General features: G+C 40.6%; 1 protein-coding gene across 4 annotated transcripts in view; it reads left to right on the top strand.

Moving 5' to 3' along the window:
• Nucleotides 1–16,206, top strand: part of RALGAPA2 (Ral GTPase activating protein catalytic subunit alpha 2) — a 346,401-nt gene extending 330,195 nt beyond the window's left edge. For 2 of the 4 annotated variants that reach the window (XM_067532894.1, XM_067532900.1), the window contains one exon: nt 13,391–16,206. In XM_067532894.1, the coding sequence (XP_067388995.1) occupies nt 13,391–13,545 (155 nt within the window). In that variant the 3' untranslated portion in view covers nt 13,546–16,206. Of the gene's footprint in view, nt 1–8,628; nt 8,669–10,216; nt 10,671–13,390 lie in introns of those variants that run through there. The other 2 variants (XM_067532897.1, XM_067532898.1) reach the window with 2 other exon arrangements.
• The last annotated feature ends 11,382 nt before the right edge of the window (nt 16,207–27,588 follow it).

Raw genomic sequence — 27,588 nt, 5'->3', positions numbered from 1 at the left:
TCCTATTATATTTGACTCTCTGGCATTAATGTCCTCCATATACTTTGTGTTCTGCTGGCGCAAAAAATGTGCTGCATAACAGCTGTGGCATGGTGAACGGTATATCTCATGCAGTATTTTCATGTATATATTTTTTTTGTTTAAATTCAATTGTTTAAAAAAACCCTCCAAATATAACTAAAAGTTAGATTATATAATGAGTCTGTGGTTTAATAAATGTTTTGCACAGAAAGGTACAAATGAGAGAGATCCAAAGAAAGATTTAAATGAATGATCATGTATAACCAAATATCAAATCCTTTAACAGGTTACACCAGACATGCCATTCTTAACACTTAAAAAATGAGTAGCTGGTCTAAATGGAATTTGTGTTTTCCTTTTCCACACTCCTATATCTTTTAACTATAGATCTGCATTTCTGATCATAATGTGTTTAAAACATGTTTGTTTCTGAGTGAATGCAGCCCTAATTGTTTTTGTTAAATTGATAACTTCTTCAAAATATACTGACTTGAACACATAGGCTAAAGTTTCCAGTTACACTATGATTATAACCGCAGTGACCAGTGTCCATGCAGGTTTAGAAGTACAGTATATTGAAGTGCTAAGCAGATTTACCAGTGTTCCTTTGTGGCTGTTTAACAGTAGACATGAATGTAATATCCTGAAAACAAAGACTTTCATAGACCTGTCACGACTTATAGTTTATTTAGATGTTGTTTTGTACATCCCAGGGCCAGGGCTAAAATTCTAGGAACTCACATCGAGGCTATATCTAATTTATTCCAGTTATTTCTGCATAACATCTTTAAGATACAACCTTTCTTGTCCACCCGCACAGCTAAAACTCTCATCCAGGTTCTCAATATCTTACACTTAGATTACTGCAATATTCTTCTCTCATGACAAATGAAATCTTGCCTCTCCTATATCTAATCAGAATGATGCTTCAAGTATCATGTTCCTAGGCATTGCTTTGACTGTGTCACCACTCTCTTTGCACTGCTCTCCCCTGGCTCTCTCTTCTCCCTCACATCAAACATAAGCTGCATGTATTCACTTTCAGGGCCATTCACAGTCAATCTCCACCCTACCTGTCATCTCTCATTTGCTATCAGACTGTTGGTAGTCACCTCTGATTGTCTCATGATACCAGCCTCCATTGCCCATCTTTGTGTTTTTTCCCATGCTGCGGTAAGCACTGGGGAGGCACTTCTCATAAAAATCTGCAAAGCTGCCTCAGTATACACCTTCAGATCCTTCCTCAACTCTCTCCTTTGCCATGATATCCTACCAAACACTTGACAGTGGTAAAGCTGTTGATGTGCAGACACCACAGCCCATCATCCTGATCATTGTTCTCTTATTGTTTACTTGTGCTGCTCTGTCTGTCTATATCCATCTGTTCTCTCTTACCTTATACTTAGATTGTAAGATCCTTGAGAGAGGGACTGTCTTTTGTTCAGTGTTTGTACAACAACTGTTTCTCAAATGCAGCCACAACAGTCTCCTGGGCGGTGATGGGGGGCAAAACATTGGCCCCTTCCCTGCTCTCCCTATTGCTCCTGTGCACCGCCCTGTACTGCCTCTGGAGAAGCAGGTGAGTTCTTGACCCATCGGGAGAAGGGATCCAGCTTCAGCCCTGGGGTTGTTGGGCAGCGAGACTTTGGGAGCCTGCCCACACGGCTCAGGCAGGCCCCAGCTCCGGCCATGCGGCAGAGGACACTGACCCCTGTCACCAGCTGTGCAGCGACGCTGTCCCTGGGGGCCGACCCCCAGCCCTGGCTGTGCTGTGGCAGGTACCGACCCCGAGCCTCAGCCAGGCAGCCCCAGGCACCAACTCCCTGCTCCAGCTGCGCAGCAGCAGGCACCGACCCTGAGCTTGGGCCCCCAGCTCTGGCCACATGGTGGCAAGTGCTGGTCCCAAGGGCTGACCTCCAGCCCCGGCCGCAGGGCTCACCCCCCCATCGCCCCTGACCCCCGCTCCTTCCCCCAGCCCGCCATTGCCCCATGTCCCTGCTGCCTTCCCCGACCTCCCCTTCAGGGTTTAATTTGTCCTGGGGCTTCCTGAGAAAAGTGATATTAACAAATACACAAGTATCACTTTTCACAGCACACTTACTAGCTAGTCGAAAGGCTGTGAAAAGTGATACTACTTGTATGTTTGTTAATATCACATCACTTTTCACAGCCTCCCAGCTACCTGCTAAGCGTGCTGTGAAAAGTCATAATTGTACATTTGTTAATATCACTTTTCTCAGGAAGCCCCAGGACAAATTAAGCCCAAGAATAGAGACACTGTGTATTATTTTTATTATTGAGTCCACAAAAAGAAACACCTCCAGAAGTAAGTTACAATGATTTGGATGTGTATATGTGCATATTTATTTGTTTTTCCTAAAGTTAATTAAGTATTTTAGGAAAAGATGTCAGAGTGGCCACCATTCTGAGGCCACCAAAAAATTTGTTGAGACCCCCTGGACTAGCACAACAGTGGTGTGGTCCATGACTAGGGCTCCTGGGTGCTACAGTAACACACACTGGATAACAGTAAAATAGTTTAGGGTTCTTTCTCACAATCTAAGGCTTTAAACTCCTTAATCACCACCGCTGATGTTAATTCTTCTGTCTTTTTATTTACTTAAACATTGCATGTTACAAACCCAACTTTTCTTTCTCTGCCTTTTTCTTAAATGAAGGAAATGTTTATTCAGTTGCAGCCAAAACACTCTGATGTTAGTTTTGCAAATCAGTTCCCCCAACCAAACTTGGACAACAGAGAAAGGGGAAAAAATAAATAGGTACTCCTTTTTATGGTCCAGCTGAGGTAGATAAGTAGTGACTGTTGTCAAGTTCAGTTAGGAGTTGTGCTTTCTCTAGCAGGGAGACTCCCTAGTCCATTTTAGGTCAATCTGGATGACTGGTTTGGAGGCAAAGTTCAGTTGTTAGAGTAAGTTTTCTCCTCTTTCCCAGTAACAGGATCCAGTGGAGATGGTGTCAGACAAGAAGATGAGACCAAATCTAGAACACTCTAAGATCCATTCTTAAACCTCCAAGACATCATTGCCTCAGGTTCATCAGGCATAGCAACCATTAGACTTATAGGTTGAGAGAAGGAAAGAAAAGAAATCAAAGAAAAGGGCTGACAGAATTGATACAGATCCCATCTATGGGTTATTCCTGATTTATACTGTCTCAGGCAATGGTCCAGAGCAGTCATTTTTCCAGAAATTTTCAGTATTCTTGTTACCCAAACAATCTGACCTCATAAACAATGCAGCTTTGATGCGTCTTAGAACCTATCAACAAAAGTCCACTGCTCAAAAGAAAATGCACTGGGTTCTCCTTAGCATAGTTTTGGATAAGTGATTTTAGTTCTTCCCCAGAGTACTAGAGAATAGTTCATAGGCCTTAAATCTCTTTGGCCATGTCTATATTAGTGGCTTTTGCTGGCACCGCTGTGTCGCACATCATTACATCCCTGACAAACATAGCTATGACTGCAAAAGTCTATAGTGTAAAATTGGCCTTAGTCTTTCTCCTGTAGGCAGGGAAGACCTCTCAGTTCCATAGTCCAAACATACTCTATAGTCAGAAGAGTCCGTATCTTTATAACAATTTAATTTTTAAAAGTTAGAATCACAGGATGAATTTGATCATCCAAAAAAAGTTTAAATTCCTGCATAATTCCAAGATCAAAGTGAAATTAAAGCAAGGCAAATTTACAACTGCATTTTAATAATTAACTCAGACATGTGACAGGTTACACTTAAACTGTGAATAATCCATATTTGATTAGAATTAATGTTAAGAGACTGACAAGAATTCTAGGAGCCTTGTTGCTCTAAACTTCAGATGCAAGTCAGGCAGCATACTGGGTTTAGGTTAACATGTTCAGCTAAGACAATCAGTGTGTGAAAGCATGGTTATTAGGCCAGAACACAGACCAGAAGGCCTTTGGAGTGAGGGATACCTTTTGGGTAATAAGGTGAGATGATCAACTGAGAAACAATTACAACATAAAAAAACACCTTCAAGGAAACTTCAGGTTATGAAGGGACTTGTCTACACAAACATTTAGTATGCAGCAAGCTGGGGTGTAAATCTACCCTCCACTAGCATGCCATACAATATGTCCATGTGAACCCTACTGGTGCACACTAACCCTTCCCTAGTATGCTTTGATCTACTCCCATTTCAAAATCAAGGCACACTAGGGAAGGGTTAGTGTGTCCAGACTGACTTTTAGTGTGTGGCAGGCTAATGCAGGGTAGGTTTACACCCCATCTTGCTGCAAACTCTGTTCGTGTTAGACAAGTCCAAAGGTATTCTGAAAAATAGGAACCTAAACTGTTTTTCCAGCACAGCGATTACAATAATTAATGCCTTACCTTAGGGAGAGACTAAAATCTCCCTCTTTAGAGACCCCAGAGGACACTACTTTGGGGATGTGTCTGGTATGAAAAAGCAGGCACATGAAAGAATCCTGAAAAATATAACAGAGCTGTGAGTCAGGGAGGAAGGGGGCTATGACATAAGACATCTGAAAGGAGATAATAATGGGTCGGACATGCCACCTGTTGGAAGGGTTATGAGGGAGAAAAGACACACACACTGGAAATATATGGTGTATATATAAGGGCTGTTCAGCTTAGAAAAGAACCGACTAAGGGAGTGGATATTATAGAAGTCTATAAAATCATGAAGGATGTGGAAAAAGTGAATAGAGAAATGTTATTTACCTTTTCATGCAATACAAAAATCAGGAATCACTCGATTAAATTTATAGGTGGCTGGTTTAATACAAACAAGAGGAAGTACTTTTTCACACAATTCACTACTAACCTGTGGAACTCATTGCCATGGGATGTTGTGGTGGCCAAAAGTATAACTTGGGTTCAAAAAAGAACTGAATAAGTTCATGGATGATAGGTCTATCAATGGCTATTAGCCAAGATGGTCAGGGATGCAAACCCTCCTCGGGACAAGCTAAACCTCTGACTACCAGAAGCGGGGAATAAAAGAGGTACATCACTTCATAATTGCCCTGTTTTGTACACTTCTCTGAAGCTTCGATACAGGCCACTCTCAGAGATAGGATACTGGACAAGATGGACCATGGTCAGACCCAGTATGGCAGCTGTTATGTTCTTATGAGTCCTGAATTGTTTTGAGTTAGTTACTACATTATAGCCTTGAAACGAAGACAATCATCTAATCTCGTGGAAGGGATATTTGGGGAGATAAGTTCCTACCCTGGAGCACTCTACTGAGGCAGCCCACCTAAGACATATCACCATCACAGAATAGATTGTGAGTAGGGCCCTACCAATTTCATGGCTGTGAAAAACGCGTCATAGACCGTGAAATTGGCCCCTTCCCGTGACATTGGCTCTACCCCATGCTGCTGGGAGCGCCCCAACTGGGGGACTCTAGCTGCTAGTCCTGGCCAGGCTGGGGTGCTCCCAGCAGCATGGGGGAGACTGGAAGCTTCCTCCAGCTGCAGGAACCTCTGGGGCGGCTGCCTAGTCCCAGAGCTTCCTGCAGCAGGGGGAGGTACTGGGAGTGGGTTTGAATTTCCCCATGCTGCTGGGAGCTCCCTAGCTACAGGCCCCTCGCTGCTAGTCCTGGCTGGGCTGGGGCACTCCCAGCAGCACAGGGGAGATCAGACTTGCTACAAAAGTGCTCCCCCTAACCCCATTTTGGGTCAGGACTCCCACGGTTACAACACTGAAATTTTAGATGAAAACATCTGAAATCAAGAAATTGACCAATTTTCAAATCCTATGGCCATGAAATTGACTAAAATGGATCCTGAATTTGGTAGGACCCTAATTACCAGGTTCAGTTCTCTGCTCTCTAAGGGTTTCCTGTGTGACTTTGGGTGGTTCGCTTAGTCTCTCTGTGCCTCAACCCTCCACCTGTAATAGAGAGACAGTACTTTCCAGCTTCATGGAAGTGTTGTGATTATTAATTTAGTAAAGATTCTGAGGCACTTGGATACTACAGTAATGGGGTCCATAAAAGGATGATGAATGACAAGGAAAGTGAGCTGGCCATAGGGAGTGGCAGGAATAGGGAACCTACGGTTGAATTTACAGATGAGATGATGTTATTGTTCTCTATCTTTTTGTTCTTACTTAACACATAGAGGACGATACTCCAAACCCTAAGCTATATGGTGGAGAACTCCTCCACTACTCCTCTTCAGGTAGACCAGGCCCTCCTTTCACCCACTGTCCCTGCGTTGGCAGGTTGATTTCCATCCCAGAGGCAGGAGGACTCAGCCCCTACCCATCGAAGCAGAGACAGGAGAACCTTGCCAACACCACCTCAGCAGAGCTATGATCAGGTAACTGCTGAGAGGGTGTTGTCAGGGCTGCTGACAGGGCAGCAGGTTCAGACTTAACAACCCTTTAGGCACCTGAATTATTGTTTCCGGCTGTTTGCAGACTCAGGCAGTTATTGCTGCATCAGTTACACTCAGATCAACTTTACAAGCTTTTCTTCACAAATGTGAAGGCTTAAAACCTTCTTTTAAATGAATGCTGACCTTCTGTAGGAACCAGGTTGTCCTAGGCACTTGATCAAACCTTGCTGATTTGAATTCCAACAGAGTCAACTCAGCCCTTCATCCTTACAAGGAAGATGCATTTAGTTCCATACAGTATATAAAGTAATACCTGCTTTGCTTGGTCTTTTTGGTAACAGTAGAGATTTGTCTTTTTGGTCAATATTTCCTCACTTTGCATTTTGCTGATTCTGTCTTACTTCTCCCTTTCCCCTCACAGCCATGAGATATTAGTGATAAAGTAATTCCCAGTTTTGCCCAAAACGCCCCCATGTTCAAAAATCATGAGTCAAGCCTCAAAAAATCTTGAGATTTGTTTAAAAATCAGAAGATTTTAAAAATAAATTTGGGGTTTCTCTTTATTTGTGTTTTTGGTGTTTGAGCCTTTAGGGTTCATATTTTCCAGGTTTTCTTCATACCAATGAGGGCTAGAAGCTTTTGGTTTTTTTTAATGAAAGCTGAGATTCTCATCTAATAACATGACTCCAGGAGGTGGGGCTTTTAGAAAAAACACCAAATATTCACGATAAAAATTTTGGCAGCTGAATTTTGACAGTACTGAATTCCTGTTATATACAAACTGTATATTGTTTGTCAAACTCTTTGAGATGACATGGACTATGTTCATGTAAAGCATAGTTGTTGAAAATAGAATTAAAAGGATGCTATCAATTTGAAAACCACATTTTCCATTGAATAACGAACATCTGGTTTTACAATAACACCTAAAATTGCTGCAATGGAGCGACATTAGAGAGAAAACAATATTTTCCAGATTGTTTATTTTGTGCTTTTAGCATCCCTTCCTGTCTAGTCAGTTTCACTGTTCAACTGGTTTCAACTGGTCAGTTGCACTTCCTGACTTGTGTTCTAGCGGGATGACATCATACTCATGCACTAGGAGAGCTCACATGTATGCTCTTCTACAGCAAATACAGAGGATGTTAGCAGCAAATCTGAAACTGAGGTGGCAGGCAGGCAGGCATATACACAGAAAGGGGAGGGGCAAAAAGGAATGGGACAGAGCATATTTAATGGTGTTGCTTTCAGGACTGCCTTCCCTCCTGGGATGGAAAGAGCCTAATAAACAGCAAAAAAAGAAAAATCCCTTATTTTTTTTTATAGATTTTTTAAAAAAATCTACATGCAGAGTAAAGAGTGTTCTATCGGAAACTTGAATTCTTTTAAACTAACTTATTGTCCTTTTAATTTTCCAGGAATCACAGACCGTTCATTAGAAGTATAATTTTCCTCTTTATTAGAAACTGAATATTGTAATCCCCTTTTAGACATAATGCACCAGAAATATAAAGCCTGAGATCTATGGACAAAAATGATGTGCAATTGCACAATATAGCTAACATAATTTTGCACACAAATCAAGTATTTGCATATGCAAATGAAGTGTCTGAATCATCATTTGTTCATGCAAATACCTTATTTGTGCATGTGATTGTGTAAATTGTGTGCACACCTAGGCACAGACTTGTACATGCATTTTTGCATGCACAAGTGGGCTTCTACATTATAAAAATGTAGCCCAAAAAGCCTAAAATTATTTATTCACTTGCTGATTTTTAACTTGACTAGCAGGTCAAAGCTATTTAAATCTTCATGAAATTTCAGAGTTTACAGCTTTTGGAAATTATACAGCCACTACCTGTTGGATATGCAATTGCAATATCAGAGCACTAAAATTTCTATAATTTCATAATAATGTGCATATAATATGTCCTTAAATTGGGGGGAAATGATTGTGTGCTCAGATTTTTTCTCAATATTTCAACCAACAGTGGAGAGAAGTGTGGATCTGCTCTTCCCACTTATACCTCACCGGATAATGGCACTAATGTGAACTTTAAAGAATATCATTAATTTCCATTTATGAATGATACCTTAAAGTTACCCTCTGAATGTTTAGTTTGCGTTAAGATGCACAACTAGTGTTCTTGCACCTCTAGATGGTTGTAAGCAATGTCTCTGAGCCTCTGAGTCTCTAACAGAACAGTGGGTGAGTTGTTCCTTTATTGATATGATTTTGTGTTTTTTCCCTTTAGATTAAAATATGTAAAAGTCTCATTACGGTAATTGAGAAAGGTAAGAGTGATACCTCGAGCAGGCTATTCCACTGGCATCATGCTAGATTTACTAACCAGCTTCCTTCCTTCTGTTGCTAATATAAAGCTGAAACAATTCCTGGATTGTGTGGGTCTCTCTTTCTCCCACTGCAGTCCCACCTGACTTTCAGGCCGGGTCTCTTTCTCTCCCCCAAAACATGTTTCCAGCACAGTGCTTGGAACTCAAGTGGCTCTGACTATGCCTGCCTATAAGCAGCAGCTCTAAGAGCCCGGCTGCCTGCCCTGTAAGCATCCCCCTGCATGTCTGAGAAGCACATACTTTTTTTTTCTTTCTTCTGCTCCTGTTTGCTGCAGGCAGAATCTGACACCAACACCTGCCATAGTGGAAAATGTCTTTGTTGCTTTGCACTTTTGTTTGAATTGCTGCAGGGGAGCCAATGGGAGTTAAGTCCATTTACTTTTTTGTTGGCTAAGCACCATGGAATAGGATCTTGAGATGGGGCCGATAAGGAGCGGCACGTGCTGTGCTGGCCCTTTGAGTTAGCTCAGCTTAATAAGGGCCTCCCTTTCTGGGGAGGGCAGATTGCTGAACTTGGGCCTCTGAATGGAACAGCTGGGGGAGGAAAAGAAAACAAAAGAGGGGAAACACAGAGTGCCCTGAACCTGGCGATTGGGGGTGCGGTTTAGGACCCGGAGAGCAGGCCAGCCGGCCACACGCCAGGTGTGACCTTTGCAGGCTCCTTGGTTCTGCTTGTTTGTCTGGGCAATTTCCAATGCACTGATCGAATGGAGGGAAGCAGCCTGACAGCAGCATGCTGGCTGGATATGCTCAGTGGTAGGCTGGGCTTAAGCAAAGAGGGCTTGAAGCACTGAATTAACTCTTTGAATCCTGATTCACAGATGGATGTAACCTAAGAGCCTTTAAATAATAACCTGTCAAACTAGAAGCTCAGTGGATTGATGAATGGTTTTATAAGCCACATTGTATCATCTAAAAAGTGTTGCTTATAAATGATGGATTGTTTTACGTTATGTGAAATGATGATTTTTGGCATAGAGGGTCTTTTGGTAGGTGTTTGTGTTTGAATTGTGTATTTTATAGGGTTGAAATATTCCCCAGGAAAACGGTGCCATTTGTGAATCAGAATCTTAGACACTAATGTTCATTATTTAGTGATGGACTTTACCCAGCCATCTTTATAAGTGTTTTGATGACTTATAATTTTTGTGCTGCTTATCCCCCTCCGCCCAAAAAAAATTTTTTTTAGAATTTAGATTTAGATAAACCTCTTATGGGCTGTTCAAAAATCTTGAAATCTCTCACAAAAATTGTAACCTTTATATTAATGTATTGTTTATTTTGTACATATGTGTGTAATGTCCTGTTTCCTTTCACTAAAGTGGTGTATAGTTAAGTGGGTTAGAGTATTTTGTCTGAATAAAGTTCCAAGTTTCCTTTGCGAGAAGGCCAAGTAATTTGAGTTCATGCCAGACAGCTTGCAAGTGGAATTATAATATTTGTATGAAAGCCTTAATCTTTTGTGGTTATTACTTGCTCATTCTGCAGCTGCCGTCTCCTATCAATCAAGACGGTTTAGAGGGAGCTTCAAGGTTGATTGCATAGTTAAGGACTTGCCAGAAGAAAGTTTTGACTGATGGAATGCACAGACTCTAAGGGCTAATGGAATGCCTGGGATGATTCTAAATGCTTAGGTGTGGCGGTTCCTTCTTACACACTGTTTGAACTGCACTGCTTTTCATATGTGCTGGAGCTTTATTGCTGAGAGCTTGCATGAATATTGCTTGAGCTTGCCTGTTTGGTGAAAATTGTATTATTTTGACCATCTGCCATTCTGCTTAGCTGCAGGAATGTAAAATACACCACCTCCCTCCCTCCCCCCACGCTTTCTTTCTTAGGGAAAACACAGCAATTTTCCAGTTCTAAGTCAAAACTAACCACAGCTTTCACACAAAATGTCTTTGCATGTTAAATCACATTTTTCACTTATTTGGAAGTGCTTTTTTCTGCTCCAAACAATTGCTTTAAAATATAAAACTGGTAAGTAAAAAGTATTTTTTGAAATGTGAGTATCAGGTTTGTTAAGTAGTTTAAGAATTAAAAATAAGCAATAAATGCTTTCAGATTAACAGCAACTGAATCGCCCTGGCTTTTGTTTTTTTTTATGCATTACTATAATAGTTATTAACATAGTTGCATTTAATGATTACAGATTTGACTCGTCATGAGTCCTGTCTTTTAAACCTTATAGTAAGGAAATAAACTGAGGCATGGACCATGCTGTTGAATTTCCAGACTTTGTTTCTGAGAAGAAGTAAGATTAATACAGGCATCTAGCTCTCAGTGGTGAGCTGAATTTCCAGAAGCACTCAGACGATAACCCAGGATTGCTTGTAGCTACACCTATAGGAATTGCTTTTTGTGTAATTGATTTGTGAGAATCTGTCTCCTAAACTTAGAAATTTATAAAATATACTTTCTGTAAAATATCTTAACCCCTTCAGTGAGGAACTAAAGGCATGGGCTCATGGTAGAATGCCAGCTGCAATCATTAGAATGTGTCCCTTCTGTCAGGCATCAGGACAAAGTGATTCAAATGAAAATGCTTTACACACACACATTGAGCTAGATTCACCAGTGTACTGCAGATGCTTTCCACTGCTCCAGCAATGCAGAGTACCCGTTAGACTGGGTTTACAGCTCCTTTACATCACTATAAGAAAGGATAAGATGAGGTAGTTTAGTGGCCCCAAGTATCAGGTTTTAAATACTTAGAATTCACTGGACATGTTCAAATCCAGCAGAGTCAACTTAGTCCTTTGTCCTTCCAAGGTAATAGAATATCATTCAGTTTTCTGCATGGGAATCTTTCAGTTAAGACCTCACAAATGGATGTCCTGTCTTCTTTTGCTTTGACATGAAAGATTTCCTGGCAGTTTTCACAAGGGCAGAGTTTACTCCATTGTTTCTGGGCCAATTATTCCTCTCCTCCCGCTGTTGTGTCGCATGCTATTCAACTGGTTGGTTGCCAACTCCCACCGCAGATGTAATTCAGTGGCAGATGCATTTCAGTGGTGGTGTTTGTGCACATTTTGGGATCGTTCAGGATGAAAGGTGCTATAAACATGTAAAATGTTATTTTAACACAACTAGATTAAATCCAGTTACAGGAGCAATCTGAAAATGCAGTATGTCGATAAATTAGATATGGGCTTAGCTCCTGGTCTGACGTTTGTGGATGCTCGGCCCTTTAAAAACATAGAGGGCAACTGTGAAATGTAGATCTAGATTTGAGTTTGGATTCTGAATCTTCCTCCTCCATCCCTAGAGGTTTGGAGGTGTTTGGATATGGAGCTTTGCTTCAGTCCCATCTCTAATAAAAATATTTATATTGAGGATTTACAGAGAGAACTAGACCACTATTTAAAAACATTGTACCAGGAGAGAGCTGATGAAATGGCATTCACGCTTACAGAAATGTCCTGGGACAAGTCAAAACGACAGTAGCAACAACAGAGCTGTGTTGCAGCATGCATTTTTGTATTCCTCAGAGCAGGATTATAATTGCACTGGGGAAAGACAAGAGTTCCACACACGCTTTAATTTTATTCATTTACTTTTGAGTTTAATAGCTGTGTCCTCATCTGTTCTCATTCAGACAAGCTATTTAGTCCTGACCTCTAGTTGTAATCACCTTTTGGGAATAAATGAATTGTAACTTAAATGTGTAAAATAACAATGTGTAAATTTACACGTGGACTATGTGATAGCCGACAGGGATTTGCTAAGCTTTGCATAAAGTTTGTAAATAGCATTCTTAAATACAACAGAAATTATGGAGATTTAATTTACTGCTTCCTTGCTGGAATTGTAAAGAAAATATTGCTTTTTTCTCTTAAGCATCAGCAGTTAAGGCACATTACTGTTGTAGTTTTATCAAAAATATTAATACTAAGGAAACTAATTTTCAGCCCTCAGGAACAGAGAAATGAAATACTGCAGAGCCATCCAATGAAACACAACAAAGATTAGCACTTTTAATAATATTTGCAAGAGGGAGATTTAGAGCTAGATTGTACCTTTAAGTACAGCCTTGAGCAAAGGGTGCTGTGTAAGCTACACCAATCTAGGAGTAGCCCCAGGAGACACTGTGACCCAGAAACACCCCTCTGCGTTACAATTCCTTCCTTGCTTCCTCCTTGCTCCAGGGAGGTCAGGGATGATAACTACAGCAGCAATAAATTATAACAACCTCTGTGCTAACTCAGCTGAACTGGCCAGCACGTCCGGAGACTCTGTTCCTTCCTCCACCCCTCCCCAAACACCTGCTCTGAGGTGGGGGAGTAGCTGGCACGGGCAGCATTTGTTCATTCCTGCACTCTTTAGTCTCAAGGTCTGGGTAGTGTGCAGAAGGGTGTGAAGAAGATTCGTACTCTCCCTGCATTGGCGCTTAGTCCAAGTCACAACCTAGCCCTTTATCACCGTCTCTGGAAGCTACCAATACCAGCCTCCTTACCATGTACTGAGAAGCTTGTTCTTCTTAACCTTTAGGTTCCTTGAGCCAAACAGAACCCTAGTGCAACTCTGTTAAATTCAATGGAGTTGTACCGGCGATGAAGTTTGGTTTCTTTTTTGTATCTTTTAGGAAGCACTTTTGTCATTGGATGCATTCTGTTTGTTCTAATGATACTTTTTTTTCTTTGCCCACTTTTTTTTCCCCAGGCTGTCTCAGTATGAGTGCGAGTGCCGATCTTACTGTAACTACAGGCATAGAGTTAGCAGAGCAGACCTCTCCACCACTACCAGATGCTATGAAAAACAAAACCTCTGGGAAACTTCGTCGCTCTACTAGTGCTCTCAGCAAATCTTCAAATTAAAGCACTTTGGAAGGGGAAGCCCATTAAAGGGAATTTGAAAAAATAATCAAAATATATAAAATCATTTACTGTATCAATAGAACATTATTACATGCTTTGAATGAGCACATAAGGAAGTAGTTTTTTGCTGTAAAATTACAGTTCCCTTTTGTTGCAAAACTTATATTATTGATGGAGAGATATCACTTGATTTACCCATCATGCATTACACTTGATTATTGTTGTCACAGCAATAACTAAGTCAAAACTGGATATTTTTCAGTGTGTGAGGCATTTAACTGATGTGGGATAACTCACTTATAGTCCTTTAGAATCTGTAGGTGCAAGTACAGATGTCACAGGAAGAGGATGGAAAGCAAGTATTGAAACCAATTATTTAATTTACTTTCATTGTGTTGATTGTTTAGTCATTCCAATTATAGTTTAACACGTGTATATTAGCAAATTTTGTCTAAATGGAAAACAAATTTTCATTTAATTAAACATATGAGGGACTTTTTCTCAAGTATGAGTGAAAGACATGGGTGCTTTTTAGTATGTCATCAAGTGCTCCATTCCTTTTCTGTTTTGAATTGATCCCCCAGTACAGTTTTTGTGCATAAAAATCATAAGTATCAAATAGCTGTTTTATTTGGAATCTAGGAAAGTGCTGCCAATTGCATAAAATTCCAAGACCTGAATTAAAGTCACTTGGTTTAATTTTGCCTTTTTATTCCAGGGTGCATGTCACCATACATTTAGTAAAATCCTGACAGTAAGCTTGCTCTGATCCTCACAGTATTGGGCCCTAAGTGATGCAGCATACTAACATACCGGAGAGCAGAATTAAGACCCCTGCATTCTCTCTGTTAGTGTTTGTTATAAACATCACATGCCAAGGCTGCTGAACTTAAGGGTTTGCAGTTTTGGCATTATTTGTATCTATTAACAAAGATTCATACTTACAGCATAAAATGTAACACAGGTTAGATGTTAACATGCACAATTTTGTTCAAACCATTTAGTTTCTATCTGTCCATTTATTTTCTGATAGTGCTGCAAAAGAAGATTTCTATCTTTGGATATGGGGTCATTTTGTCATATGAAATGTTGCATGTGATTAATGGATAATGTGAGCTAATCACCTTTTTTCTACTTGTGTGGAAAAATAAAATGACTGGTGATTTCATTTAGAAAAACAAATATTGCACATTTGTAATAAGTACTTTTCACCCAGATATATATAACTTGGAGCCAGTACACATCCTAGGTAGCCACACTGACACATCACATCAACAGGGCAATAATCTGCAAATTGAAGTATCCCTAATTAATCTTAGATGTTATAAAAACCTGTCAAGGATATATTACATTGTGTTCTTTTGGTGATCTGCATATTATGCAAATGTTTTGAATATAAAAAACAACGCAGTGCAATTTCAATGAATAGTGGGCTTGAGGAGCTAAGGGGAATTTTTTGTACTTTTAGAAACTTAACATTACCATAAAAGCAAGGAAAATAAGAGAGACATACTGTAACCACCTAAGCACTTAATAGAAGGTAGGAAATTTATATTTAAGGCTGAAATTCTGTCATCTGTTAAGAAAGACTTCGTGTTGCAAAGTTCTCTAAACAGATATTGATTTTCTATTATGATAAATGCTGTAATACCTAGGAACAACAGTGTATTGGGTGGAATTTCAAAATTGAATTGCTTGACCTTTTTTTTTTGTTTGGTGAAGGGACAGGGGGTAGTTTTCAGACACCTGATGTTACCTTAACTTTGGTTTTTTGACCTTTTGGCACTAGTATTAGTTTATATGCCTGATTTTTACATCCTTGTAACCTTCCTAATCTTCCTCAGGTCTAGTTAACATAGTCCCTGTTTGTTTGTGTTTATTAATCTGGATGCACACCTGAAAAACTTAATGTGACTTCTTACTTTAACTGAAGGGGAGCTACTTTAAGTGAAGCTAAATGCACCATTGAGTAGCCATTTTTATTTGTTTGTGGGGTTTTTTTTGTTATTATTGCACTCAGTTTCTGTGTATACATTAAGTGAATGTGTATTTTCACGTTGAAAGTGATCTGTGCTTATTCACTGTAAATAATTAATGGTATTTGATAAATCTTTACAGTAATAAGTTACAGTTTTGTGTTTTGTTATTGACTTTATGTATTAGTTTATTTGGTTCTAGTGGTAACCAGTTTATCAGGAAAAATTAAAATGGGATGCGCTCATTATCCAGAGCAGAAACTAGGAATCGTTGCTTGTGATGTTAATACATAGTCTGCATTAGCTAGCATTTACAGTGCACAGGTAAATGCAGTCAGCCTTCTCGGACAGAGCACAGTTGAATTGTTAACATTTCTGACTGCCATTTCAATTCTGTTTAAAACCTGGTTCTTAGCTTCTTTCTGATTGTGTGTCTATAAAGTAAGTTAGAAAAAAATTTATATTGCATTATCTAATGTGTTTTCATTTTAATCATTGTTGGGTAGGGAGCAAGAGTGTGCACGGGGGGGGGGGGGGGGGGCAAGCAGCAGCACGGCCCCCACAAAAATCTCGTGTCCCTGCAGCCCTACTCCCAGACTCACCTCAGCGGGTATTCTGCAAAGCAGGCAGCAGCGTTGGGACTGTAGCAGCAGGGAAGGAGAAGCAGCAGCTGTAGAGGTGGGGGGCGGAGGAGCTCAGCTGGCAGCCAGTTGCCCTGCTATTTCCTCCCTCCTTGGGCTGCAGGGACACAGAGTGCCACTGCCAGGAGGAGCTGCTATCTCCTTGCTGCTGTGCATCCCTACTAGAGGAATCTCAAGAAATCTGAGGGGTGGATGGGGGGTCATCAAACCTTTCATTTGTTTGTGTTTATCATGCCCCTCCAAAAGTATTCAAATTTAAATTCCTGTATACACCCCGGTAGGGAGGCTAGGACTGTGCTTAGTTATCCAAACGTGTGTATCAAATACACAGTGGGTGGAATAGTTCAAAGGCATTTTTCTGAATGAGACAAAATCTTTCTTTCTAAAACTACCACTATCTCTAATGCAGGGAAAAACGAAAGTGCAGATACAGAATTATTATTTCCCTGTTATAAAAATATCTTCTTTTCTTTTTAAAAAGGAAAATTAGAATCCGAGGGTTTTGGTAATGTAAAATCAACAGGCACACCCTTTTCTTAACTTCTCAGAAATCAATTAAATATCAGTTCACTACGTCATTCTGATTAAAAAGATGTTATTTTTTTTACATTTATCTTTGTATATCGGTATACAGTTACTCTCTCTCTAGTCCTTTGTTTTGATACCAAGGTAAAACAAGAGACGTTGATCCTATGGCAATGGATTTTTATTTCCAAGGTTCCAATAATAAATGTAGATTTGAATGCTTTGGATGGATATGGATGCAATAGAATATCATTTGCTTAACTGCACCATTTTTTACCATCTGCATTTTAGCTGAGAGAACATAACTATTGGCCAAAGTTCACACTTGGCATAAGTAAATGCAGTTCTCATGGAAGACTCCGGCCAATTTCATTAGACTTCCATGATGAACAACTTACATATCTGGTGTAAATGGTAAAGCAATGTCACTTACACTGATCTGGCATTAGTGTGACTGAAGCTGAGCAGCAGAATGGGCTGTACAGCAGGAAGAACAGCTGACATGAGGGTGTAAGGAATGGAATGGGAGGGTAGAATAGACACCTGCTGAATACCAAGGCGTTTACTTATACCTTTTTTCTGTCCCGCTTACGCCATTCTTTAAGTCACTGCTGAATCTGGCCCATCATAGATTTCAGCCAGACAAGTATACCGCTAATCCATAAAAGTACAGGGGACCAGACATGGGGACCAGGACACAGTCCCATCATGCCTGGACGTGCAGGCCCTTTTGAAGTCATTTGAGAGGATGAGCAGGCCCCAGGTTTTTTTAAAGTGTATTGTACTTTTATGAATGAGCTGGTTTCTGACAGGTAGAAGGTTTTTGTTTTGGTTTGGTTTTTTTGTATTGCTTTTATCAATGAAAACTATTGGTCTACCTGGGTCTACTTGATGGACCCAGGTTCTATTTGGCATAATTAAACATCAAAAACTAAATTTAATTTAATGTAAGGACACAGGACAATTTAGCAATTCACTTCCTGCCCCTGCTCCTCATAACAATATTTGTATTTCCATAGGACTTCCTAGAAATTTGAAATTTTTTGTTACAAATACGCTCATTTCAATATTCATGGGAAATCTCCCATAGCTGATGACATGAGGAGCTCCAATTAACCCTTTCATACAATGACTATTGGATGAATAATGACAATAATACCAGTGTCTAAAAATATTTTGTAAAACTTTGGGGTGAGGGAGTCACTTTTTTTAAAGTCACAAGACTAAAGATGTTTTTCAATTTGTAGCGGACTAAAGTTTACAACAGCTGTTGTTGAAAATTCTCTCCCTCTCCAGTTCTCTTGACTATTTGCTTCATAGTATCCTTAACTGAGGGAAAAAATTGCTCCAGAAGTGGTGCTGTTGTGATGCAAGACCTTATTACCATAGTGCAACGCTGTGTGTCATTTGTCAAAGGTGCTGCAGTGAATATATCTTTCACATTCAGGTGTCATGGTATCGTTAGAAAAACTCAGGAAGCTTTCCTCCTTCAAAATAAAATTATACTGCATTTTTCATAGGAAAGGGGCAATTTTGCACCCTCTGTACTAGGAAAGCAGGAGTCTTTTAAAAAACAGTAAGATACAACATTTTAATGTCTCCAATCATAGGAGTCTGTTTTCCTAATATACAGCTGGCTACATGGGTATTTCCACAACAGTGGCTTTGCTTTTATCACAAGTTATAAAGTACGGCTTCTATTGCTTTTGCTAGAAAAAAGATGTTGGAAAAGCTTCAGTCTTTTATATGTTCTCATATTGGGCCCATCTGTGATGTACAGTGTATGGAGTTGTCCAGAAGCAGAGGTGAAGTGGAAATGGCTGTGCTTTGTAATTTTCTTGTCTCTGAATGTACCAAACAATTTTCCCAGTTCATCATCCTCATGAGAGTCAAACACTGGAATTGCGGAAAATAAATTGTCCTTGCAGAGACTGGATTCCAGCATATCACGAGCTGCACTAAATCCTTTACTACTCTAAGTGCTAGGTGAGGCCCAGACCTAAGTGTCGGTGGCCAAAGAGGTGACAATGCAAAGAGGTTTGCCTTCCCTTGCAGTCCTGGGCAGGGGCCAAGAATAATCCCACTGGAGATCAGAGGTATCGCCCCAGCTCATGCTGGCAGCAGTACTAACTTCCCAAAAGGGGGCAGGGTACGAGCATCCCACCCCAATCAACCATGCTGGCCTGGCTTAAAGCACAGTGCATGCTACACCTTTAAACAGTGGCAGAGAGTCATTGCAGTATGTGCTTCCCTAAAGCCCTAGCTGAATTTCCATCTGGGGTTCATGCTGTAGTGCAGTCTCTCCTCAACCCCCCCAATGTGGCTAGTGGCTTAGAAAGCAGTCAGGCCCTCAAGATTTGAAATGTTATCAAATCTGTTTTTGCACTTTTAGCTTGGGATCGAATGAAATTTCATGGCAGGAGTTACAGGCTCCACAATGCACGTTTATTGAATAATCCCGGGCACAAATGGATGCACTAATGGTGCACCCTGTCTTTGTTCAGAAACCATGTCCCAGATTATTTAGCTTCTTAAGAATTCCCTCGTTAGAAGTTTAATTCGTGTCCTAGGATGATTTCTGGGAGAAAGTGGGCACCACCTTTTTGGTGAATTGCACTGGATAGTGGCATTACCAGTTTTTGCTCCTCTTAGAACTTGATTTAGCAAAGTGGTTTCTCAGATTGTTTTGGGCCTGAGTCATGCAACTGTGTCACAAGAAAGGTCACAGTCATCCCTCGTCCGATTGTATCCAAGTCAAAGGAGACATACCCGGGATGAATTCAGCCCATCCACTCAGGGGAGCAAGGAGGAATAGAGAGTCTGAGCCTTTATTATTGTCAGCTAATAATGTTTGACAGAATGCTTCAAGTCCAAAATGCAATCTGCTCCTGAACAAATGAAAAGAGCTTCAGTTAGCAAAGCCTCCATCCGCATTTGGGCAAATCTGTAGAACTCTTGGATTGCTTCCATATGAAATGTTCAGCAAAGCCCCTCACCATACATATGTCATGGAGAGATTTGCCTGAGTGAGGAGTTCTAAACTGAGCCCATACAGGGTACGCCAAGTAATCAGACTGATTCTTCATTGGAATGTTACCTCTTTTATTCACACAGATGGCTGTGTCCTTGATGCACATAGGCAGTTCAGACTGAAATTTTTTTTTTTTTTTTTAAAAGGGCAAAAGTCCCCACTGTCTGTAAGCCTTGTCTCCTCCAAAGGATCTTTGAGAACTGAACTTAGAGCCAGCGCTGCCACCGGCATCTTTTTGCTGGATCGTATTTAGGCGCTTTCATTACAGCACTCAGCTGACAGAGCTAAGTACATTTGATCAATATTTTCAAAGAAATGGCCCTTTGGATAAATGCAGAAGTGGGCCCCTCAGGAGAGCACTCCCACTGTATTGAACCTGGCAAGCATTCTCAGTCTAGCCTCTGGCACAGTTTGAACCAGCAGAGGCTGTGCAAATGCAACAATGGCCTTATCTTCAGCTTCCTCTGACTGGGTTTTTGCAGCATTTTGCTACTAATACCGATGGGCTATTACCAACCCCAAAAGACATTATTTATATACCATTCATTGTAAGAAATGCTTGATGAGAGGTCATCTGTCCTATTCCAAGTCTCATAAGGCCTTGTTGCAGAGTGATTTACAGGAGCATTCAAAATGACCTGTTTCCAATGTCCATTTTCTACTCTAGAGAGAGTTTACATAAGAAAATGAAGAGAGTCAGGTCTCTCAGTCATAATGAGAATCATATGGGGGTATTTGTTTGTTGGTGGGAAAAGGCACCCTACAGTTGCTCTATTTTGGAGAGAGGAGGGGATGAAAGAGTTCTCTCTTAAATAACCTTTGGGTGAACTTTTGATACTGAAATGGAAAGTTAAACCTACACAGCAGGAGGTGAATTCTAAAGTGATTTTGTTTGTAAAAATGATTAATGTGATCTGAGAGTGAATTAGTTTGAGCTGCTGAGGATGGGATACACATGTTCAGTATGTGTTTGCTACCTCCACAACATAAGTGCTTTACATTCATTTTAGGGTTAAAAATACTGGTTCTTTGGCCAAGATTTTTTTAAAAATGGAGGCCTAAAGTTAGGTTCCTAAGTAAGTGATGAGATTTTCAGAAGTGTTGCCACTCAGAAGCTCCCATTCAAGTCAATAAATCAGGCCACTGATTTAGGGTCCTCTAGGTGACTAACTTTAGAACCCCACTTTTGAAGCTCCTTGTCTGGGAAATAGTAAGTTGATATTTGCTACATTGTAAGCAATTGGGAATCAGCTCTCCTTACAGTCAGGGCTGGCAAGCGGAGTCTACTCTACCACAGCCCAGTTTCCAAGGACAGTCAGAAAAGGGTTAAAATAATTGCAGGATACTCCAAAATTGAGAGACTGATGGAGATGAAGGCCCTGATGCTGTACACACTTTCACATGAGTGACTTTACACACGAGTAGTCCCACTGAATTCACATGCAGCTGTGTTTGCAGGACAGGGGCCTTAATTTGTAAAAAATTTCAAAGGGAAATTAGCCAACTACTTCCTATGGCAAGTCAATGGAATTTGGGCACCTAAGTCCTCTTTGTGCTTTTGGAGGAATAAATAAATAAATAAATAAATCGCACTTTGCCTTTCCCTTCCCTATATGCATATAACACAGTAAAACATGCGGAGGATTTAGTTGAGCAAAAAGGGGGAGAATATTCCCTTAGACCCCAACCTTGCAAACACTTGCACACCTGCTTTGCTTTACAAAGGTGAGTAGTACCCTTTAAGTCAAAGTATTTACAGGATCAGGATTTTAACATTGTTGCTATTGGATTGGTATATGTCAACTTTCCCCTCCGAACACCCTGTATTATCAGGAGGTTGAAGCCCGGCAATCATTCAAGAGTATCTTGCTCTTGTATGACTCCAGAATATCTTTGATGTTCACATTTGGGTGAGTTAATGTTAGTATTAAATATATAAGAATCAAAAAAGTTCAAGGAAGGGCAACAAAAATATTAGGTGTATGAGAAGAGATTAAAAAGACCAGGACTGTTCAGCTTAGAAAAGGGACAACTGAGAGGCGATATAGTAAAGGTCTATAAAATTATGAACAATATGGAGAAAGTGAACAGGGAAGTGTTTATTTACCCTTTCACATAGCACAAGAACCAGGGTTCACCTAATGAAATCAATAGGCAGCAGGTTTAAAACAAACATAAGTTCTTCACAGAACACACAGTCAACAAGTGGAACTCATTGCCATGGGATGCTGAAGACCAAAATTATAACTGGGTTCAAAAAAGAATTAGATAAATTTCTGGAGGATAGGTCCATCAATGGCTGTTAGCATGGGGTTGTGTCCCTGATCTTGGCTAAGGGTGTTCCTAAGCCTTTTGATTGCTAGAAACTGGGACTGGATGGATAACTAAAAATTGCCCTTTTCTGTTTATTCCTCCTGAAGCATTTTGCACCAGCCACTGGAAAACAGGGTCCTGGACTAGATGGACCATAGGTCTGACCCAGTATGGCTGTTCTTAACTAATCCAGCTGAGTAGTCAAAAGACATGAACAGCTCAGGTCTAGTTTTAGATACGCTAGTCCACATTGCCACATATCTTGTCAAATCAGCTAGTGCATTGCACACCGGTGAGCAGTAGCTAATTCTGTAAGATGAACAGTACAGAAACATGAATGCGGTGCTGACTCATTTACAGGGCATTCATTGTACGTTTCAATTGAAACGGCATCGTTTGACCCATAACTAGTTTGTCCACCCGTGGGATTTTCCTCTCTCTCTCCCCCCCCCACATGCAAAAATAGCAGTAAGTTTGATGCTCAGGATTAATGATCATCTAGGGTCTCTTAACTGTGCTTCAGGCCATTAACTTCCCCCATTTACATCACTCCCTGGGAAATGACCCACCTCATGATCCTTATTGCTTAAGCAATCACCCAGATAGCGAAGATCAGCACTGAGTCTTGTAATGATTATGGGCCTGATCCTGCAAACATTTGCTACCAGAGGGTCACAGCCCATTCAAGTTAATGCAGATTCTTTCCATTGACTTCAGTGGGCTTTGGATCAGGCCCATTGTGCCTACTAACATGGGTACAATGACCGTTGAAGTCAGTGGGGTTACTTGTGCTTTAAATGTTACATGAAGTAAGGGTAAACATTAGCACATAAGTATATGCTTGACTTGAACTTTGCAGTCAATGCAACTTAAGCATGTTTATGCGCTTCTCTGAATAAGGCTGACATAAGCACATGTGTTTGTGTTTCCTGAATCAGAGCCTATATGATCAACCATGATAATATTAGCGTAAATGTCCCTAAATATAAATGTATACAATAGACCAGACCTCTTCCGTCTGCCAAGTAAATCGCATTGTTAAAAAGAATCTAAGTAACCACCAGATGGAGGTGTCAGACATTGAGATTTTTTTTTCTTTTGAACTAATATTTAATTTACATATGAAAAACTATAGAAAATAGGCATAAAATGCTGGCTTAACCCAACAATTAAAAGACCATTCTGAACAGAGGCTGATGTATGTCATTAACGTACTCTGCTGTGCCTTGGTATTACAGCATATACGTCATCAGTTAATACAGTGATCCAAACTACTAGAGGACTTCCAGCTTTGAACTGACAAAAGCCAGGCAATTAAGAGATAGGAGAGAAACTTTGCTTTGCAATAGTTTTGTGTAGATTCAGGAAAAAGAAGTCAATTTTCTAACCTAAGAGGAAAGGTGATGTAAAATTAACACTTTGCACTAAGCCATTGAACTTCCAAGGGCATTGTGAAAAATATTGAAAATGTGTTTCTTTATACTATACTATGATAGCTTCAAAATAGTTTTCTGATTTCTAGGAATAGTAACTGATTCTTTTCTAAAAGTAATTGTAGGCAAAAGTGTGTTACCTTGGGTGTTTTAACTTACTATTAAAAAATAAAGTGAAGTTTCATGACTGTAGAGTGCGTTCTGAAAACTTTTCCAATGTTACCTTACCTCACCTGACATGTCACTGGGCAAAATGTATTAATTATGAGAATGCTGTATTCTATAGTTGGGTTATATGGAAGCTGTGGAACTCCTTTCTGCATGGTTTTAGTTTTATGTTGGCTGTACTGCTGAACAATAATGGAAAAATCAGAATCCAGAAGTACAGTCACATTGGGATGTATATATGTATCTTAGACTGAATAAGATCACCTGTTCAGCAAAGCACTGGTCAGGGTAGCTGTTATAAAAAGCAGGTCCTACAATGTCCTGTTTTGATGTATTATACTATTTGTAAGATAAAACCCATGCTTGAAATTTCCGGTTAACATATCAAAAGTTTTTATGATGCAAATCTGAAATCTTTGTTATGCTAGTTGCACAGTGAACTAAATTTCATTAAAATTATATTCAGCAAGTTCAAGTGTGCTCTTACTTTACCAAAACTAGCCTTAAGAAAACCTCTGTGATATTCCAGATAATGAAATACTATAGTATTTACAGTATAATTTAAATTGTAAAACACTTGATTCTTAATATTCAGTTACCCTAAGGCCTTTTTACACTGCTCTGGCACGGTAAAGGGGCCTTAAAGTAGGTATAAATATAATTTACTGGTCCCTTTTGACTGCAGTGGAAGCGAAGTTAGGACTACACTGAGCACTTCTGAAAATCCACCCTTGGATTTTTTTTTAAACCTGTACCTATTACCTGAGAGAGGATGCTGCAGAAGACAGAGATCTCTATCAGTGGATTAAGCAGATACTCCACTTTAGTTATATCCAGATTCTTATACACCTCAGAAGGGGGTTGGGAAATTCAGATCTAAGTTCTGGTCTTTAATATTGCTACTTGAGGTACCTACAGAGGTGATCCTTCCTGCTGCTTTGCTGACCTACTCTTGACCTGCGCACACCTGCTCATGTTGTGTTAGCACCAGATTGCATTGGTCTACAAATGTAACCAGGAGCAATTCCTCAAGTGTTCCACAAGTATCTCCATAAAAATGGGGAATGGGCAACCTCACATAGAACAAATATTGCAATCCTTGCTGCCAGAGGCACGAGTGTGAGCTGCATATTTCCACTGCTCCTGCTCCTAAATATAATCTTGGTGAGCATTCTCACTGGACAGATTGGCTTGTCACCCTGGGCACGTGGACCCAACCACAAGGAGAGGCAGTTACTAATAGGTCACCTAGAAACCCCAATAATCAAACACCACCATGTACAAATCATAAAACAAAAAGATGCATGTCAACACTCACCCTCAGTCCCATCTGCTCACCATTTGTACATGCCAGAAGAAAACATTTATGGCATGAATATGCTATTTTCCAGATGCAACAATCATGCCAACAAAATGTGTACCTGAGGCAGATCACAGTGTGGCAATAGAAGCATGGAGACATACAAAGCACTATCTAGGAGCATGTGTTGTGTTGGTCACAGTTTGGTAAGTGAACACAAGCGCTAGGAATATCAGCAAAACAAGAAAATGGATCCTCACATAAGCAAAGTAACCTAGAGTGCTGTGTTTGCAACATTACACTCAGTTGAGATACTCCCCAATCCCACCAGTCACCCTTAAGAAGGTGGTCACCTATTAAAGGAATGTTGAATGTAAGAGCAGGTTGTATGTAATAAGTGTTGTCAAAAATATATCACACCTTTCAACTTGTCACTAACTGCATCTGCATTTCAGTGTGGGCACCTGAGTCTCATTTTCAGGATTCCAAAGGTCCTGGCACATAATTATAAAAGGGCAGGCCAAAAAAGAATGTGAAGAGCACCTAGCAAAAAAGTACATCAGAAGCTAGAAACCTGCCAAACAATCAGTGGGGCCACTGGATGACCACCATACTACAGGAGCACTCAAGGAAGACATGGCGGTCATGGAGAAGCTAAATTAATCTTTGCATTGGTCTTCACTGCAGAGGATGTGAGGAAGATTCCCACACCTGAGCCATGCTTTTTAGGTGACAGATCTGAGGAACTTTCTCAGACAGGTGTCAATAGCGAGGGGGTTTTGGAACAAGTTGATAAACAGTAATAATTCACCAGGACCAGGTGGTATTCACCCAGAAGTTTTGAAGGAACTCAGATATGAAATTGCAGAACTATTGACTTCTGTATGTAAGCGGTCACTTAAATCAGGCTCCATCTGAGGAGAAATTAAAGAGGCTGGGACTCTCAGTTTAGGAAAGAGATGATGGGAGGGGTTTATGCTAGAGGTCCATAAAATCATAAATGGCGTGGAGACAGTGAATAGGGAAGTGTTATTTACCCCTCCACATAACACAACAAGTAGGGATCACCTAATGAAATTAATAGTCAGCAGGGTGAAAACAAACACAAGGAACCTCCACTTCACACAGTGCATGGTCAACTTGGGGAACTTTTTGCCAAGGGATATTGTGAAGGACAAAACTATAGCTGGGTTCAAAAAAGAATAAGGCAAGGCCTACCCTAGCACTTATGTTGGTAAAACTTTTGTCGGTCAGGGATGTGAAAAAAATACACACTCCTGTCTGACACACCTACAGAAATGCCAGTGTGGATGGCACTATGTTGGCAGGAAACGCTCTCCCACTGACATAGCTACCATTTGGTTTAATTATGCCAATAGGCGAGCGCTTTCCCATCAGTACAGAGCGGATACTTGGGAGCCCTTACAGTGGCGCTGCTGTGACGTCTGTAGTTTAGACATCTGCCTCCTACAGAGGAATAGCTGGATTCCTTAAGCTATAGGAACATTGATAACATCACAAATGAATTCCCTCTCGGCTCGCTGATGCATGTAGTGACAAAGCATTTGGAGGTAGGTTCCCTGTCTTGAGCTATGGAGGGTCAAGGAGTTTCTGATGCTATATTGCAGCAAAGACCTGAATTCTGGAACCTCATGGCTTTTCTGAAGGACACTGCTAGGCCAAAATCTGACTGCTGTGCTGGATACATCATTCGTGACCTCTCTTGAAGGGCTACTCCTTTTTGCCCTTTGCAATGAAATGGGTCCAAGATGCCATTCTGGATTGTAAGGAGATGTTATACTAAGTCATGCCAGCCTGGCAATTAGGGATTCCCAGTATCAGGGATGTGGAGAGAGAAGCTTTCGTGCCAAATATATCCCACCTTGGATTGATTTCTTGTCCCCAGAGATAGATGTCACTTCCCCACTTTTCAGTTTCTCATTTGCAGCCAATACCACAAGCGAGCTGATAAGTCCTGTAGTCCTTTTGGCCAGTTCCTCTTGTTGATAAATGGGGCTCATTTCTCTTGGAGCGCCACATGTCAGCAAATCATTTATAAGACTTCCCGAGTAAACATCGTGAAGATCTCCCACACTACAGCCATTCTGTCCACCATGTCCTGGAAGGTCCTGGTGTCCCTCAGAGGAAATGTGGACAGGGTTAAGACAGCCTCTTCTGAAGATGAGCTAGAAATGAGATCTCTGTCCCACCAGTTCTCATCCTGTGAGAAACAGACAGTCTGGCTCAACATCAGCCAGGACAACTGATCCAGAGTACTCAGATGGAAGAGATCAAGGGATTCCCATAGGATGTGGCTGTCCAGTCTGATGGGCCAGGATCCGAAGGCCTTTCTGTATTTCTGAGGACTCCTAAGCTCCAGGGAATGTGAAATCACAGAGACTGGTTGGGTCCAACAGCAGGATCTTATTCCTACCACGCAACATCTTGAAATTGCTGGCTCCATAAGAGGTGCTTTCCAGCCAAAGAACTCAAATCCCCTATGCCTGGTGCTCTTGTTTTGGTAGCCTTTACAAGAGGATGACCCTTTTCAGACAAAGATTTTGCACCAGGCTTCTGCACCAAGGGACAGTTTAGCAACCACACCCTTCATGTTGGGGAAGCCTTTCTAGGAGAAACTCTCCCAGGCTGACGTGTA

The sequence above is a fragment of the Emydura macquarii genome, unplaced genomic scaffold (genome assembly GCF_026122565.2).
Source record: "Emydura macquarii macquarii isolate MOO-44397 ecotype Brisbane River unplaced genomic scaffold, CSIRO-AGI_Emac_v2 contig_3305, whole genome shotgun sequence".
Classification (NCBI taxonomy): Eukaryota; Metazoa; Chordata; order Testudines; family Chelidae; genus Emydura; species Emydura macquarii.
This window is presented reverse-complemented; position numbering and strand designations above follow the sequence as displayed.